Source organism: Pistacia vera, unplaced genomic scaffold, assembly GCF_008641045.1.
Source record: "Pistacia vera cultivar Batoury unplaced genomic scaffold, PisVer_v2 Contig549, whole genome shotgun sequence".
Lineage (NCBI taxonomy): Eukaryota > Viridiplantae > Streptophyta > Magnoliopsida > Sapindales > Anacardiaceae > Pistacia > Pistacia vera.
This window is the reverse complement of record NW_022196389.1, coordinates 624,278-642,005: the sequence shown is the minus strand read 5'-3', so window position 1 is coordinate 642,005 and position 17,728 is coordinate 624,278. Positions and strand designations below refer to the sequence as shown.

General features: G+C 33.5%; 2 protein-coding genes across 2 annotated transcripts; one reads left to right on the top strand and one right to left on the bottom strand.

Moving 5' to 3' along the window:
- The first annotated feature begins 11,083 nt into the window (after positions 1-11,083).
- On the top strand, positions 11,084-12,344 carry LOC116107896. The gene is made up of 4 exons (XM_031394169.1): positions 11,084-11,571; positions 11,647-11,699; positions 11,788-11,955; positions 12,031-12,344. Exons 1-4 carry the CDS (start codon positions 11,200-11,202, stop codon positions 12,254-12,256), a joined length of 819 nt encoding a protein of 272 aa, XP_031250029.1. The 5' UTR covers positions 11,084-11,199; the 3' UTR covers positions 12,257-12,344.
- A 235-nt stretch (positions 12,345-12,579) lies between these two features.
- LOC116107829 (receptor protein-tyrosine kinase CEPR2) lies at positions 12,580-17,403 on the bottom strand. Its single transcript, XM_031394117.1, has 3 exons — positions 16,888-17,403; positions 13,483-16,133; positions 12,580-13,155 (listed from the first exon to the last, which is right to left on the bottom strand). Exons 2-3 carry the CDS (start codon positions 16,034-16,036, stop codon positions 12,785-12,787), a joined length of 2,925 nt encoding a protein of 974 aa, XP_031249977.1. The 5' UTR covers positions 16,037-16,133; positions 16,888-17,403; the 3' UTR covers positions 12,580-12,784.
- Between the last annotated feature and the right edge of the window lie 325 nt (positions 17,404-17,728).

Genomic DNA, 17,728 nt, shown 5'->3' with positions numbered 1-17,728 from the left:
GCGTATGGAGGACCGAAGAAGAAAAGACCGAGTCGTAAATGAGAATAAGTTCTTTTTGGAAAAATATTGAAAGGAGAGCTCGTGGTCAATACTTGAAGCCTCAGTCTCAGTTAGTCCACACTATAGCGTATAATTATTATTATATTCCAGTTACTCGTTGTACTCGGTTGAGTCACTCGGAGACACTGAGTTTGTATAAAAATAGATTCACAACTCACAAGCCAAAAGGACATCGGTCTGTATAATCTTTCTTTCCTTAAAGAGATACTCTCAACTTGTTTGATATAATATATAAAAATAGGATTTTATTTTTTGAAAAAAAAATTATGAAAATACGTTTTGTTAAAATGAATTCTATATTTCTAACAAACACTTATTAGATATAATTCTAAAATTAATGTAAAATTAAAAAACGACAAAAACCCATTTTCTTTATGTTTTGTAGTTTTCTAACCTGGAAAATCAATCATAGTTTTAAATATTAAAAATCAAAGATAAAACTCAAATTTTTTAACTATAATTTTATATATTTGAGATTTGTTTTTGGATCATAAATTAAACAATTAAATTTTGGATCACATAATTTAATATATTTGAGATTTGCTTAAATTAAATAATTTTACATGAAATTAACCTAAAAAACCTATTTTGGTTAAATAAAGCTCGATAAAAAATTCTTTAATGATTTGAAAGACATGAGTGGTATTATTCGTATATCATTAATATATTAAAAGAGTTTAACTTGATCAATAGTTTTGAAATTAGAAAATGATAAATTTTATAGAAATGGAAAGGAAGAGTTGTTCTAAAATAGTTGAATATTCCACTCAATCAAATTTCAAAATGTTCAACTGAGGGGCTCAGTCAATTACAAAATCAAATTGAGAAATTTTCATAATCAACTTGTGGAATTAGTCTATCAATGATGGACCATGACAATTACATCAATTGTGTCATCGTTTTCAAGAGTAAAGAAATCCTTAATCTCTTTTATTTCTTTTTTATTTGCTATTTTAAGTTATATATATATATATTTTAGTACCAAAAAAAAAATGCATTTGATATAATACCCATAAATTTTCCAAAGAGAAAATGACTTCTTTTTTTTCTTTTCTTCATTTTAATATCTCAATGTGATTGTTATCCATATATAAAGGTTACATCAAATATTAGATAAATAGTTAAAATATCAATAAGAATGGTAACTTTGAAATACACGGGGTTTAATTTAGAGCAAACGACTTTTTCCCACCCAAGGTTTGCCTTCATGACACTTTCTCACCCAAAAAGTTTCGACAATGGTATTTTGAAACTTTTTGGATCGAAAAATGTTATTTTCCCATCCAAAGTTAATATTTCGTTACTAATCAAAGGTCAAAGCCGATTTCGACAGCCAAAATTATCTCTTCACTACCATTTGAATATATGTTCTCCTCTCTACAAAACTTTTCTCACTCTAGCATCTAATTTCTCACCGATTGTCGGTCATTGTAAAGCTAATGTTTTTTTGTTTTTAGCTGACTTTCGGTTGATTCCAGCGACGAATATTCAGTCGGTCACCATCATTCGATCCACTGACCTCCACTCTATAAAACCTCTCTCACCCTGGCTTTTGATAACTCGTCGAATGCTGGCTAAGAAAGTAGAGTGTATTTTGGATATTAACGGAATATAAACTTTGGGTCAGAAAGTGGTATTTTAAAACTTTTTGGATCGAAAATGTCATTAAGGCAAACCTTGGGTGGGAAAAAGTATATATATATATTACCACCGGCAATTACATTTGATAAGAGAGATTGAATATGTAGGTATCTCATTAATGTTAATAATAAAGAGTTAATATTGGTCTCCCATTTCGTGATCATAAAAAGTAAGTCTTCCACTATATATTTAGTTATTAGCCCAATATACAAGCATTATTACTTAGTCAAAATTGATTGAAATAGTCCATTATTTTTAATCTAACTGGAATTTTAGATAAGAGAGTAGCCTCCTTATAATAACATGACTTTGCCTTTTCATTCTATTTTAACTTGTTTGACATGCTTATATTATAAGAAGACAAACTAATTACGTTCACTTATCATTTTTTTTTAGTAATCAAGGTGTTCGATCAGCTTAAGTACATCTTTAACTAATTTTTAAAATCTATTGAATACCTTACAAACTCAAAAGGTTACATAAGTCACAATTATCTTTGTTGGAACGTAATTTGTAATCCCAAAGTTTGTATCAATTAGACATGAATATAGTAATATGAGTGGTTTTTTGAGAATGAATGTTCTAAAAAAGGTTAGCATAAACAAAGTAGACCCTATATATTAGTAAAATTCTAAATTTATTCCAAATTATTCTCAAATACTTTTTTCCTCATATTTTAAAAAAATCATGTTTTAAAATTTTAAAGCATAAAAAAAAAAACCCATGTTAATTAACTTAATTTTTTTTCTTTAATATAACTATTCTTAACTATTTTCGATAATTTATTATTTCAAGGCCCTTTGACACCTATACACACAAAGTTTTGAGAGAGGAAACATCTTAAGAATATAAGATTTAAAAACCATTATATAATCATCTTCTGACTGAATATGATTATGGACAGGTTCATTAAATAAATTTAACGTCAATTTTTTCTTTAAAAAAAAAAAGAATGATTTATAGCAATTTAATTAATTAATTATATTTAAAGCAGTTAATTATTAATTAATCTTTTTTCAATACTCACCAACTTGAAAGAATCGTGTCTGCGCTCTATAGAATTTTAAAAGAGAGTGTGAATGTAACCAAAAAAGTGTGAACGCTCAGGATTGTGTTTTCTGAGGATAATATTAATGGCAGAGATATGACGTTTGGAATCAGCGATACCACAGCTGTTAAAGAATCGTGTCTGCGCAAAGCCATAATATATATATAACTTGTTTTGAATTTTATTTAATACTCACCTACTTTTAACAACCTTGATTATTTTTTTGTATCATTGATTAATGGAAATTATATTAAGTAACCCTTTTTGGTGTCAATTGATAAAGTCCATTTATAAAAATCTCTCACAAAAAAGTCTTATCTAAGTTTTTCTACCCATGTTTATTGTTTAGACCAAATTACTCTTTCTTTAACTAAAAACCCAATAAACATTTTCGTTGATATGGCACTTTTATTTTACACCCTATCGATTTCTATTAGATAGAATCTTGAAACAAAACAAACTCTATCGTTGTTAGTTACTTCGCGTTTTTTTTTTTTAAGTATATTTTACATTTATAGTATAAGAATAAAATGTGTTTGAAAAAAAAATGGTCATAGGGATAAATTATCACACTCGTTTTAAAGTGAATTTATTATTCAATGAATTCTTAATAAATGAAATTAATTGGATAAATTAATTTAATCATAATCGTTTAACTATATAATTTCAAATTTCAATAATTAAAAGAGTAAAGAAAAGTCCCAACCTATGTTATAATTGCAAGAAATATAAAGTAAGGGACTAAACAAAAATTGAACAGACTTATAGTACATTAAGTTTTAGCTTTTCTATTTTATTCTTTCTTTCTAGTTTCTAGTACACAATTTTCAGAGGTTGGGGGTGCTTTTATAGTACCCTGCTGCCTTAAATGTCCAATAAGAATAAGCCACTAAGCATGACTTTCCTTATTGCACCCATCACAAATTATGGATATCATAGAATAATCCACTGCATGTATAAAAGAATCTTAAAAGACTTTTTATTAAAAAAAGTTTATTCATAGAAACATGAGTCAAATAAACTTTTTATTCTTTAAATATAAATTAAAGAGTGAGTTTGATTCTCCATATTCAGGAAATCAAATTTCACTTTCTATCTTAATTTTAAATAATAAATTACAAATTTTTATACATTTATTTATGATTTATCTCCCCTATTAAGTTTCTTTCTTAAAAAAACATATTCTCTCTCTTAAAATTTAAAGAGTCTATTGAATTTGAATAAAAATTTTGTTCTTTATATTTAAAAATCAATGAAAATGCTCTTTATTTATATGAAATATGCTCTTTAAAATAAAGAGCACCATTGGAGATGTTCTAACACTGTCCTCTAGATTTCCACCATTCATAGATAAATGCATTTACTTTTACCAAGGAAAAACCCAGAGGAGTAAAAACCTTAATAAACAAATACAATTATTTCATGAACCGTAAATTGGTGTTAGACGTGCTTAAACTGCTTTGTTCAAAACCTTGCTAGCAAAACCCAGTAGGAAAAAATCTGGTTAAGGGAAAAAGAGTATAGTGCATGTGTCTAAAAAAATTCTTCATTAAAAATTTGCTCCCCCACATCATGGTAGAAAACTATCGATCAATTTAGTTGCTTACTGAGCCACCTTATGTCGATGTTGTATATCAATTTCTCAAAAATTGAAGTTGGTAACGTTATAGTGAATAGATATGCAAAATTTTGTTGGAACGTATCGATTTAACATCAATCATTTGATTCTTTTGAGGTTAACGAGTGTAAATGAATTTTGGCGAAATTTGCTTGGTTTTGTCTCCTTTAATGTATCTTCATCTGATTTATGTGTTGTAGACTAGGGATGTTCAAAAAAATCCGATATCCGATCCTGATTTGCTCCGATCTGAAAAAATCGGATATCCAAAAATTCAGATCGGATACGGATCGTAATTTAAAAAAATCTGAATATTCGGATCGGATATCGGATCGGGATTGTTAAAAAAGCAGATATCCGTATCTGATCCAGATTGTACTAAAACTACGTCGTTTTGATTTTTAAAATAACCCTAACACAATTTTAATTTAACTCAAACTCAACTCTCTTACTCTCAGTCTCTCTCACTCGAACACGCACAGACACAGTCACTCTAACTCAACTCTCTCAGACTCATATCTCAGTCTCTCTCGCTCAAATCTCTCAATCTCTCTCGCTCGAAGACGCACAGACACAGTCACTCTAACTCAACTCTCTCAGACTCATATCTCAGTCTCTCTCGCTCAACTCTCTCAGTCTCTCTCGCTCGAACACTCACAGACACAGTCACTCAAACTCAACTCTCTCAGATCTCAGTCTCTCTCGCTCGACACTCGACAGATACTCAAACTCAACTCTCTCGGTCTTTCTCGCTCAACTCTCTCAGTCTCTCTCGCTCAACTCTCTCAGTCTCTCTCGCTCGACACTCGACAGACACTCAAACTCAACTCTCTCAGTCTCTCTCGCTCGACACTCGACAGACGAGTCAGAAACTCATGACTCAACCTCACCATCGCCATCTTCATTCTTCAGTCTTCACTTACAGTCACCAACTCACCATCGCCATCTCTGTCACTCACTCCTTCCACATCAAAGCCAAGATCGTCAACAACCCCAAATCGTCAGTTCCTCTCCTAAATCCCTAATTGAAGCCCCAAATCGATCATAAGTAAATTTCTTTAGATTTGCTTAATTTTCTTTTTCCCTTTCGAAATTGTAGTGTTTTCCATTATAAATTGCTGAATTTTCTACCTTGTTTTGTGATGGATGCTTTGACTATGGATTGTTTGTTGGATCTTCATTCATGGTTTGTTTGCTGAATTATCTTTGATAATAGAGGGATTAAGTTAAAGTCAATGTCAGAGGTGAACGATGAGGATGATGATGAGGAGGGCAGTGGCGAGGTATAATTTATATGCAATTAATTTTGTTGTTAATCTTAAAAGTTGTTTATTGAAATAGTTTATTTGTTTTGTTTTGTTTTGTTTTGTACAGGAGGATGATGATGAGTAGGAATTGGCAATGAAGATAGCATAGTCATTTAGGCTGTGATAGTGTTTGGACAACATATGTTAAATGTTTTGTGCTTCATGTTAATTTTTTTAGATACTTTTATCATGTAAGGGAATTATAATTTCAATTTTATTGCTAGAATTGTTTGATTTTAATAAGAAAATTTTAAAATTTGGATCAATTTCGGATATCCAATTATCTGATCCGAATAATCGGATATCTGTAAAACTAGATATCCACATAATTTGGATCCGGATCAGGATATAGCCTGATCCAAAAATTTGGATCGGATCAGAAAAAGCCCTATTCGGATTGGATATCCGAATTTGAATAGCCCTATTGTAGACTACATTATATTCATCTATAACAATAGTAGTGTTTTGTGATGGAAGAAAGTCTGCATGTACTTTGGATATGATGGACGATAAACCGTAGCCATACACATTCTCAGTTGGCTTCATGAAGTGCAAGAACCTCATAATGATTAGAGGAAATAGAAACCAAAGTTTCTTTTATGGATCATCATGAAATCACTATGCCATTATGAGTAAAAACATATCTTGTTTATGAGCATGATTTGTGGGGATCAGAGAGGTATCTGTAGACAATAAAATCTACTATCGATTCGGAATATACTAATCTTGTGAGAGTAGAGCCACTAACAACCTAATGGACCTGCACAGAGAAAAAACAAGAACGTGAAAACTAGATAAACACTGGTGTGGTGTCAGCCATAGACACTCCAACGCTCAAGTTAGCGAGGCTGAAGGAATTTAGTAAGGGTTGAGGATGGGAAAGATTACTAGAATAATGCAGTGGTTCTTGGGAGCAAGAACATTTAGAGTTAGATGTTGCGGGTTATTTCTGAACGAATATTGAGAAGGTTTGCCCCTGTTTATATAGTGAACCCAAAGGATTGGAATCCTAGTAGGACTTTGAGTCCTACTTAGTAGATGAATCTCAATTAGGAACAAACTCTTATTTGTTGTCTTTATCGGCTCAAGAATATTAATTCATGTAAGATACTAGATCTTGAGTGAATTAGGAAGGTAATAAGATTCTTGTTCCTATTTGTGGATTGCTATGGGCTAATGGGTTAGAGCCCGATTTAACTTAACTTGTAGGATAGCCCAACTCATAGAGTGGGCAGTTCACAAGGTGGATTTAAGCATAGATCCAACCGGAGTTGGGCTAAGGCACTAGGCCGTAAAGTGTTTGTTTCGTTATTGGACCTCGTCAAGCCTAATACGATTTTTGGCCTATACAGTACCCAACATCTGCATCGCCAACCAATCTTGGATTATTACCAAACATATTGGAATAGAAAAATTCTAGGTATGTTGTTCCACGGAGGTTGTGGAAGATGTGTTTGATTTTGTTCCAATGTCATAGGGTTAGCTCAAAGCTAAATCTCTCTAATGGATTGATTGCAAATGCTATGTCCAGTCTTGTACATTGTGCTAAGTATAACAAAACATCTATTGCATTAAGATATGACACTTCAGGACCTAGTATCTTTTTATCATCTTCTTTGGGATAAAATAGGTCATGTTTGGATTGGGAGATTGAACAACCATGGGCATACTCAATGGGTGAGTCTTATCCATGTTGAAATGCTTCAAATCTTTTTGGTGTAGGTTGATTAATGGATAAGTATTCCTTTTGAACTATAGTCAATCTGAAATTTGAGACAATATTCTGTCTTCTCGAACTCCTTCATATCAAATTCTCTATTTAAATATTCAATGGCAATTAAGAGCTCTTCAAGAGTCCCAATAAGATTCATGTCATCAACATATACTGCAATGATGGCAAATCCGGAATTTGACTTCTTTATGAAATGCAAGGACAAATGATATCATTAATGGATCCTTATTTTATCAAGTACTTGTTGAGGCGATTGTACCATATTCTTTCGGATTGCTTTAGCCTATATAAGAATCTTTCATCCAAACTCTTCTACAAAATTAGTGGGTCTTCAACTGTAATGTATTTAGTTTTTAAGCTTTCATCCAAATGGTGGTAGAGAAACCTAGAGCCTTGGACTTGTCTTGTATAGAAGCTTGATTATTTTTTTAATGGCGTCTTCTAGATTCACAGATTTGAGGTGCTATGCAACTTATTTTTCCTATAGGAAGTTGGCATATTCATCTTTTTGAGCAAGTGCTTTAAATTGTAGGCTTGTGATATTGGACATCTTCGATCTTCGATTGATATTTTATAGATAGTAGTACAAAAATAATAACAAAGAAACCGGCCTTATTTTCTAAGATGGAATATTCAATTTATTGGCAACCATAAGGTTGAATGACATGCACCCACCAATAGTTTGCCGTAAAAACAATTTGGTACCCAAAACGTTTGGAAATGACAAACACCCACTTTCCATCAGGTTCTATTAGTGAATTCTGTCTTTTTAAGGACAACAAGTGGTGGATGTTTCCAAAACTAGAAAAATTTTGGTCACCGGCGATGGGGAAATGGCTGGGGAAATCTTACAATCAGTCACCAACAAACCCAGACTCCAACAGTTGGTTGTTGGGCAGACTGGGAGCTAGATGCGACAAAAGGTCAAATAGGTGGTGCGCGACGATGAAGCAGCAAGGTTGGAGTGATGGGAGAGCGATCAACGAGTAGAAAAAAAACACCACAAACACTTCTAAACAGCAACCCACCAATCAAACACCAAAACACCAACAAAACACGAAAGAAAAGGCCACAAAACGCGACTGTCTCACCATGGAAAATACTGGTCACAGGCTGCAAACAACAAGTGGGGAAAGCCAGTAGAGGGATGGGTTTTGAAGAGACAGGATGGGGAGTCGAACGGTGGTGATAAGGGTGGTTTTGGGTGTCAGAATCGATCGAGATCTAGTTGGAAAGCTGAGAAAATGCACAAAAGTGCAATGGCTATTGGTCGGCAATTTGAGGGTGCACCAAGGTGAGAGGGGCATGGGTTTTGGAGAAGGTGATATGGGGATTCAGATGGGAGAGAGGGTAGTGTCCATCGGCAAAGGAATCCGACTAGTTCTAGCTTAGTTCGGCGGTCAAGTTAAAGTCAAAGGAAACTTCACTTAAAAACCACACATTGTTAAGAATTTGGAATGTTATACACTTAAGAGATCCTAATCCTTGTTGGGAAAAGTATGGAAGAAACATAGGGACCACACTCTGTACTTATGTGTCCAATTTTTAGTAGCCAATTTAATTTCAAATTTTGGGGGCATTGCTGCTTAGAAGGAAGGAATGTTTAGTTGCTAGTATGCGACAACTAACAAGGATGGGCAATGGGTAGATTTGTTGTCTATTATTCTTACAAAAAAGCCAAAATCCTTTGCTTGAGGGAAAGGCCAAACTGTTTAAAGGTTGTTTACAGCTTCTTTGCATGAAGAGCCACTCAAATTTTGATGAAGGGAACAAGACACATGGGTCAAGAGAAAGAGGAAATTTCAGCCAAAAATGGGTCAAATCCAGCTCGGGATGGGGGAGGATGGTGATTGGAGGTGAGATCAACCGAAAAGGTTAAGGAAAAAGGAAAGAAAGCCAACAAGAATGCTAGCAGTGGTAGCTTTGAAGAAGAAAGGTGGAAGAAGTAAAATTGTGAGTTTAACTGAAGAAGAAAGGGGTAAAATGACATAATTACCCTTTACTTGTTTTTGAATTTACTATCCTACCTTTCTTCAGTTAAACTTAACAAACAAATATTAACGGAAAGTGGGTGTTTGTCATTTCCAAATGTTTTGGGTACCAAATTGTCTTTACATCAAACTATGGGTGGGTGCAAGTCATTTGGGCCAACCATAGAGCATAATCACAAGGATAGCCATATATGATAACATGTAATGAAACATGAGTTAGAATGTTTACCAAGCTTTGTTGTATTAATAACATGTTACAATCGCAAGAAATGTAAAGTGAGGGACTAAACTGAAATTAAACAAATTTATAGGACTTAAAATTGTGGCTTTTCTTTTCTATTCTTTGACTCGAGTGCACAATTTGCAAAGGCAAGGGGTGTTTTTATAGTACCCTGCCGCCTTAAATGTCCAATAGGAATTGTGGAATAATCCACTGCATGTATAAACAACCTACAAATAATAATATTACACAATTATAACTTATGAAAAAAACATTGAAAGAACAATATATCTCAAAAATAATATGAACATTTATAAATGACTAATGCATTTAGTGTATAAATTAACAAAATTAGAAATTAGTTTCATGAATTTTGACAAATTTCTTCAAAATAGGAGACCATTTGTTTTTTCTTTAAGGGCCAGTCTAAGCTATAGCGTACAATAGCCTTTTTAGTAGTTTTATTTTTGTAATAAATAATCTATTAGAAACAAAATTGAGAAAAATAAGAGTCAATAATAATATCTTCCCTTGAGATTTAATTAAATTATAAAAATCTTCATGGCATTTGAGACAAATCAAATAAATATTCTTAAAATATAATATTTTAATTTTTAATAGTTCATTAACAATTTAATAGATAGGGGACTTATTCTTATTTCATAAATCTCAAAGATATTTATTTTTATTTTATTATAAATATTTTGAAATTGGGGACTTATTCTTATTTTAGAAATCTCAAAAAAAAAAATTATTTTCTTATAAATATTTTTGAAATTTATGATAAAAAAATTTATTTAAGAATTTACATAACATAATTATAGATTCTATATTATAAATGTCACTAAGAAAAAATAATACAATAAATCAAAATCTTACTTCATTCCAAAGCGTTTCTGAGGTGGGCCCCTAGTTCATATCTACAAAAGAAATTTAGCCACTAATTCATTAGAAGTCCACGTGTTTGGTCACCATAAACCCACGTGGCATCTATTTTAACGGCTCAAATCAAATAAGTCCTTTCGGCCACTCGCACCTAAATCTTATCCCTTCCCTTCTGCCCTTCTTTTGTTCTTCACCTCATTTTTATGTTTTCTTCCCAATACTTTAGAAATATTTATTTAATTCAGTATAGTTTATTAAATTAATGCCAAGAATACCCTTTATGTTCTTAAATAATTCAAAAATTCTCTATCATTGTGGTATCAAATTTAACTTAAAATCGACAGTATAATAGATTTTGTATAAATGTATTAGCATCATGATACATATACAAAATTAGAAATTAAAAAATGTACCAATAAACTTTTATCATATTAACTTACAATTAACGTGGTAACAACATTTTACCAACCATATCATTAGAAATACATGATCGAGATTTCAACTTTATATATATAATATTATTAAATACCTTACCCTCTCTAAAATTATACGGATATCATTGACATTAACTCAAACTATATAAGGGGTGTAAAAATATTTTCCCCTAATTTAAATACAATATCCCAACAGTTTAAACCAAGAACAAAATCATATCAACAACACAAATCATGTAGTTTCTGAATTCTAGCAATAAGTAATGGCTCAATTGCTACTCAGCTACCCTTCAAGCTCAGCCACTTTGAGGTGTGCAAATTATTTCAGGAGTAGAAGCGCTTTTGGAAAAGCAGAAAGCTGGGGAAGGAGTCTTCAAATGGTGCAATGTTGCAGTACTACAAGCACTTCTTCTTCATCAAAGCAAGCTGAATTACTTGGTGGTAGAGAAGTAGTTGAAGGCAGAGAGAATAGCAATAATAGTGAGGAGTTTGAGTATTTGGTGAGTGAGTTTGGTTGGAAAGCCAGGAGATTAGCTAAGGAAGATGATGAAATGAGAAAAGTTGCTGCAATTCAAGCTGAAGCTTTTCACATCCCAGTTCTTTTCTTTGATGATGTTTTCTTTGAATTCTTTAAGGTTAGTCTCCTCCTTCTCCCTCTTTCTTTATATTGTTTTCATAAGCTTAGAGATTTCTTTTTACAATAAATACAGGCAGAAGTTCTCTCTGGACTTCTTTACAAACTCAGGAACTCACATCCAAACAGGTAAAAATTGATCATCAAAATGCAATTACTGTGGCAACTATGTAAATGTTGATTTTTTTAATCGTTGATAAACTTGATTAACTAACAGGTATGCATGTTTGGTAGCTGAACCCAACAATGAAGCCATAAAATCGCAAAACAAACTTGTAGGAGTTGTGGATGTGACAGTATTAAGAGATGAAGATGTTCTTCAACGTCTCCATGGAGCTGAAGAATACCTTTACGTATCTGGCCTTGCTGTTTCCAAAACTTTCAGGTAATTTCACATTCTCCTGCAACATTTTGTACTGTTTCTGTCTTTTATTTACAGGTTGATTTTGTTTACTTGCAGGAGAAGGAAAATAGGCAGTGTTTTATTAAAAGCCTGTGACATGCTTGCCATTGTATGGGGCTTCAAATATCTTGCCCTCAGAGCTTATGAAGAAGATTATGGTGCTCGGAAATTGTATTCGAAATCTGGTTACGAAGTTGTTTCAGGTGATCCGCCATGGATGTCGACTTGGATTGGAAGAAAACGCCGTGTTCTTATGATTAAACGTGTTAATAATTTTGCTTAATTCACACTTATTCATTCATATTGTTCATAATCAGACCAGCCAAGAAATCCAAAACCAGAAAGTTTATGTTCAAAAATGTTAATCCTTAGCTTTCTGCTGTGTTGCGAGATTTTCTTACCAAATTCTAATATAACAATTGGAAGATTGTGAATTTTAATTAAGATCAATCCAATATGACAAAACTCGACTCATTTGACACCTCTATAATGGACATCCGAATGCACGAAGCCTGGAATTACCATTGAATAAGAGCAAATAAGAAAGGAAATATACGACGAGGATCTAAGCATCTAAATAAAATTAGTCAAAATGTATTTTACAATAGCAAACATCACATTTTTAATATATATATATCAAAAATCAAAATCCATTTCATGTGATGGTACAGCAAAAGCTTCATAAGTAAATACAGCAAGTATTAAAATATATTCACCAAATTCTTGGGCAGCATGTAGAAGAAACTAACAATTGCATGAGAATTCAAAACACTCAAAGATAAGCTATTAGCTACCACTACCAGAGATTTAACTACAGAATGATCTTCCCAGATTTTTCCAAACCACTTTCTGGAGACTTGAAAATGCCAGGATCAGCATCGCAAAGCATCTTGATAACTTCTCTCATGGAAGGGCGAAGACTTGGGAGCTTGCTAGTGCATAGAACACCAATCTTCAAGACCTTAATCATGTCCTCTTGGATAGATTCAGATGCAACTTCATTGTCCAGGACCTTGAGGACGTTTTCACGGTTATTGAGATGTATTGAAACCCAGTAAACTATATCTCTTCCATCTCCATACTCGTCCTCGATTGGTCTTCTTCCAGTAACCAATTCTAGTAGCACCACACCAAAACTATATACATCGCTCTTTTCGGTGACTTTATAAGTATATGCCATCTCTGCCAAAGCAAAATTGGGAGGCCCATATGTTATGAATAGCTCAAAACTTTGTGAAATCAGAAAATAAAAAACTGAGTGTAAATTCTAAGAAGTTAGATGCAGATATATATCATGGAGATAATATGGATAAGGCAGAAAGATCAAAAGAGCAGTTTTTAAATGGCAGGATCCTAATAAATCGTATATCGCCAATTCTCTCAACAGAAAAATGTCATTGAGAAATCACAAATGTAAACTACAGATATCATTTTATCAATAATACATAAACAGAGCACCACAGGCGGCAGGGGAGAAGAACTGCACATTAAATAAGTTTTGAAACTCACCAGGCGCAATGTAACCGTGTGTTCCGGCAAAGCAGCTATATTCAGAACCCTTACAAGACTTGTCTGCAATTTTTGCAACCCCAAAATCAGCAATTTTTGGCTCATGATCTTTGTCGAGTAAAATGTTGCTTGATTTTATATCTCTGTGAATAATAGGAGGAGAGCAATCATGGTGCAGATACGCAATTCCCTTTGCAGCTCCTAGAGCAATTTTGTACCTCTGACACCAGTCAAGTTCTAGTTGTCCACCTTTTACCTTTCTGTGAAGGGCTTCAAACAGATTACCATTTGCCATGTACTCAAACACCAGAAAATTCGATCCTCCTTTCACTAGACAAGCATAAAGCTTCAGTATATTTCTGTGCCTGATTTTGCCCAAGATCCCCATTTCTGCTGCTAAAACCTTCACACCATCACTTTTCCATAGTTGTTTTACAGCAACCGTACCACCATTTTTCTTCAAATCCAGGCGATAAACTTTTCCCGTACCACCAATTCCAATTAGATTGTCTTCATCTAGATTACATATTTCATCAGCATCAATATCCATCTGGTGGAAAGAGGCAAGTTTCCATTTTGGATCTACTTCTTTCTCCTCATCCAAATCATTCTGCATATCAGCTTCGAGCATGAAGTTTTTATAACTCACAAGCAGTAATCCAGCTAGAACAACCACCAAGGCAGCTGCTATGATACAGAACAGAACCCATGTATTTTTAAACTTTTTCTGACTATGCTTTCTGGGGCAAACATCCAGACCTGAATTCATAAGGGTTTTAGTACTTTGGTCCAGGCAGAGTCCTTTATTACCAATAAAGGCTTTGTCTCCGCCCATCCTTAAAAGATAAGAAGGAACACTTCCTGACAACTGGTTCTCAGACATATCAATAGAACTTAGCTTCAATCTCCTGAATGAATCTGGAATCAAACCGGTGAGTTTGTTTTCAGAAAGATTCAGCGCGTTCAAGGAGTTCAGTTGTGAAAATGTACTCGGAATGTTACCACTCAATAGATTCCGAGCAAGATTCAAGTCCACCAGTTTAGTACAGTAACCCAATTCCATTGGTATTGATCCTGTTAATGAATTATCTTCCAAATGCAAGAATGATAACTGCTTTAAAGCACCAATTTCAGAAGGTATTTCACCAGAGAAATTATTCTTATGCAAGATGAGTCTCTCCAAGTTTGATAACTTGCCAAGTCCCGAAGGAAGCGCCCCTGAGAACCTATTGTTTTGCAAAATCAACTGACTCAAGCTAGTGGAAAAGCTAATATTTGGGGATATCCCTCCAATAAAGTTATTGTCGCCAAAATCAATCATTTTCGCTTTCGGCAGTGCCCAGAGACCATCAGGAACCTTCCCAGACAACCGATTCTTATTAATTCTCAACCTCTCAAGAGTTTTGCACTCGCCATAGGAATCTGACACCTCTCCAGAAAAATTATTGTTCAGGGCAAGCAAGGCCTGCAACTTCCTCCCTTCACATAAAAATTTGGGAAAACTACCCGAAAATTGATTCTCAGATATGTCAATACTCTCAAGTGGTGAATATCGACCAAAACTTGCTGGGAATTCCCCAGAAAAACTGTTTTCATAAATTGAGAAACCAATAAGATGCTGCATATCCCCAAATCCAGAGGGCAATTTTCCATAAAAGTTATTCTTATAGCATTGAAAAACTGTCAGATTCTTCAGATTCCCAAACCCCTCAGGCAATTCCCCCGACATCTGGTTGTTAGATATATCAATTTCCCGCAAAAGATTGAGCTCGGCAAGCTCCCGTGGGATTTCCCCAGTCAAATTGTTCCCAAATGCCTCAATCTTGGAAAGTTGCCGCAAATTGGAAACTGATCTTGAGATTGTCCCAGAAATTGCGTTTACAGATATATCCAGTGTATCCAACTCCTTCAGTTCAAAAACAGATTCTGGAATTTCACCCTTCAAATTGCAGTCAGCCAAAAAGAGCCAAGTCAAGTTCTTTAAGTTCCCAATAGTAGCAGGAATTTCACCCTCATCATAATTATTTGAGCCAACACCGAGCAAAACCAGTCCTGTTAAATTAGCCACCCAACTAGGGAATCTACCTCTAAAGCCGTTTGATGACAAATCTAAAATCTCTAAGTTTTTCAACATAGAAAGATCTGGGATGACTCCGAACATATAATTTCCCGTCACATTCAACACTTTGAGATTGCTACAATTGCCTAGTTCCGAAGGAAGCTTCCCAGAAATATGATTTGAAGGTAACCAAAGCTTGGTAAGACTATCAAGTACCGAAATGGAAGGTGAAATCTCACCAGATAAAGACTTGTTATCAAGTGAAATTTCTGTGACTTTCTCAGTAACCGGATCACAAGTAATTCCTGAGAATTGGCAAGGAGAATCCGCAGAATCTTTCCACGAATCCAGAATCCCTAAGGGATCTTTTAGCTGGCTTTTGAACTGAATAAGCGCTTCAGTTTCAACAGTCAATGACATGGATGGCGGGAAAATAGAAGCAATGAAACACAACACTGCCAAGACTCGCAAGGATCGCACTAATGTTCTGGCCATATTGTAAAAACTGAGGTACAAGATGGAGATTTAAGAATCCACTAGACTATAATTATAAACTCCATTATTGGTATTCGCTATAGCATCCTTAAAACAGCTGAAAAGAAGAACATTCAAATATAATCATAAACTATTCACCATTCATAATAAACTATGATTTAGCAATACAATATTGTAAAAAGGATAAATTAACCATATAATAAAAATTGATCTGTTTAAAAAAGGATGTTCAAACGTCAATCTTTGTTTTTAGCTGTGGATTGTGGCCCTGGTGGATTAGTAAATTATTATACCAAAGAAAAGGGACTTTAACTGTACTTTGAAGTCACTCATTCCATTGCTTTGCATTTGGTTTAGAGAATTTAATATGTTTAGTGGTAGTAAGTAATAAAAAAAACACAAATATTAAAATATATGCATCAGATTCATCATAGATCTTCCTAAAATTATGAAAATAATTATAAATCATATTATCATCATAAACCCATCAAAGATAGTAAATATGTTTCCTAAAATTCATCAAAAATATCGTCAAAACAGAGACCTCTCTGCATAATTCCCTATTCAAGATAAGGGTAAATGAATACTATTCTAATAAGAAATTTTTATATAATAAAAATTTAAATGAAGTAAACTCTCAAAAAGAGAGTTGCTTTTTAGATTAGAATGTCATAATTTCAAACCAAATACAACTTTCAGGTTTCTTTTACTATTATTTTAATAAACCATTATTCCATCAGCAATAAAAAGCAAGAAAAACAACAGTAAATTGAAGATTCACAAGACAGTAGAAAATTCAACCAAAATAATAATAATAATAATAACAACAACTTGAGAATGCAGAAATTTACCAGAAATCTGAGAAACTTTCAAACTTTAAACGTCTTCAAGCTCTTCATAACTTTCTCTGTATATTCCCACCTTCAAAAACTTCTCATGAACGAGAACCTCGTGAAAGCAAGGAAGTAACGCCTCGTATATTAATATTTATCCATATAGGATGAAAACTGAAGTGGGTTGTTTCCAAAAGGGAGAATTGTCGGTTCAACTCTCAAAAAGCTGAAATTTTCTCGAGAAAAAACAAAGTTTGAGAGTCAAACCCACTCACACAAAGAGAGAGAGAGAAAGACAAAGGCAAAGCCATTCAACAATGATGAAACCATGAACGAATTCTCAAGTTCCCAAGAAAAGTTTGTTAGTTGCAAGCCAAAACGTCTCTCTTGAACAAAACAAAGCTAAGCACTGAGCAATAAATGAAGAAGAAGAAGAAAGAAGACAAAATAGAAATAAAATATTTGAGACTGAAGAAGGAGAAGTGGTTAGTGACAAAAGGTGAAGATGACGGAGTCATTATTGGGATTGCGTTATTGAAATGGTTTAGAGTCAAGGTGAGAATGAACCCAAATGCGTTAAGTAATGAAAGTGAAATCCAACAGAAGAGATAGAGACGAGAAAGCCAAGTACATTATTCGTATTTGTATTTGTAACCGCCGTTTGGTATGAGAATTGAGAATTTATACGAGTATTTTTGAAGTAATTCATTTATTGGGTGATTTCTTAAATAAGAAAAACTACTTTTAAATGTTTGTTACCAAGTCTAGATACCGTGATTTAAATTTTTATATTTATTTACTCAATTAGTTTTTCAAGTTTATAGTCGAGTAAACCTCTAGTGTTTACCTTTCATTATCA

Coding starts and splice junctions, on each gene's coding strand:
- LOC116107896 (XM_031394169.1), top strand. CDS start 11,200: ATGGCTCAATTGCTACTCAGCTACCCTTCAAGCTCAGCCACTTTGAGG. Junction 11,572..11,646: donor TTTTCTTTGAATTCTTTAAG/GTTAGTCTCCTC, acceptor CAATAAATACAG/GCAGAAGTTCTCTCTGGACT. Junction 11,700..11,787: donor AGGAACTCACATCCAAACAG/GTAAAAATTGAT, acceptor ATTAACTAACAG/GTATGCATGTTTGGTAGCTG.
- LOC116107829 (XM_031394117.1), bottom strand. CDS start 16,036: ATGGCCAGAACATTAGTGCGATCCTTGCGAGTCTTGGCAGTGTTGTGT. Junction 13,156..13,482: donor ACACGGTTACATTGCGCCTG/GTGAGTTTCAAA, acceptor TTGCTTTGGCAG/AGATGGCATATACTTATAAA.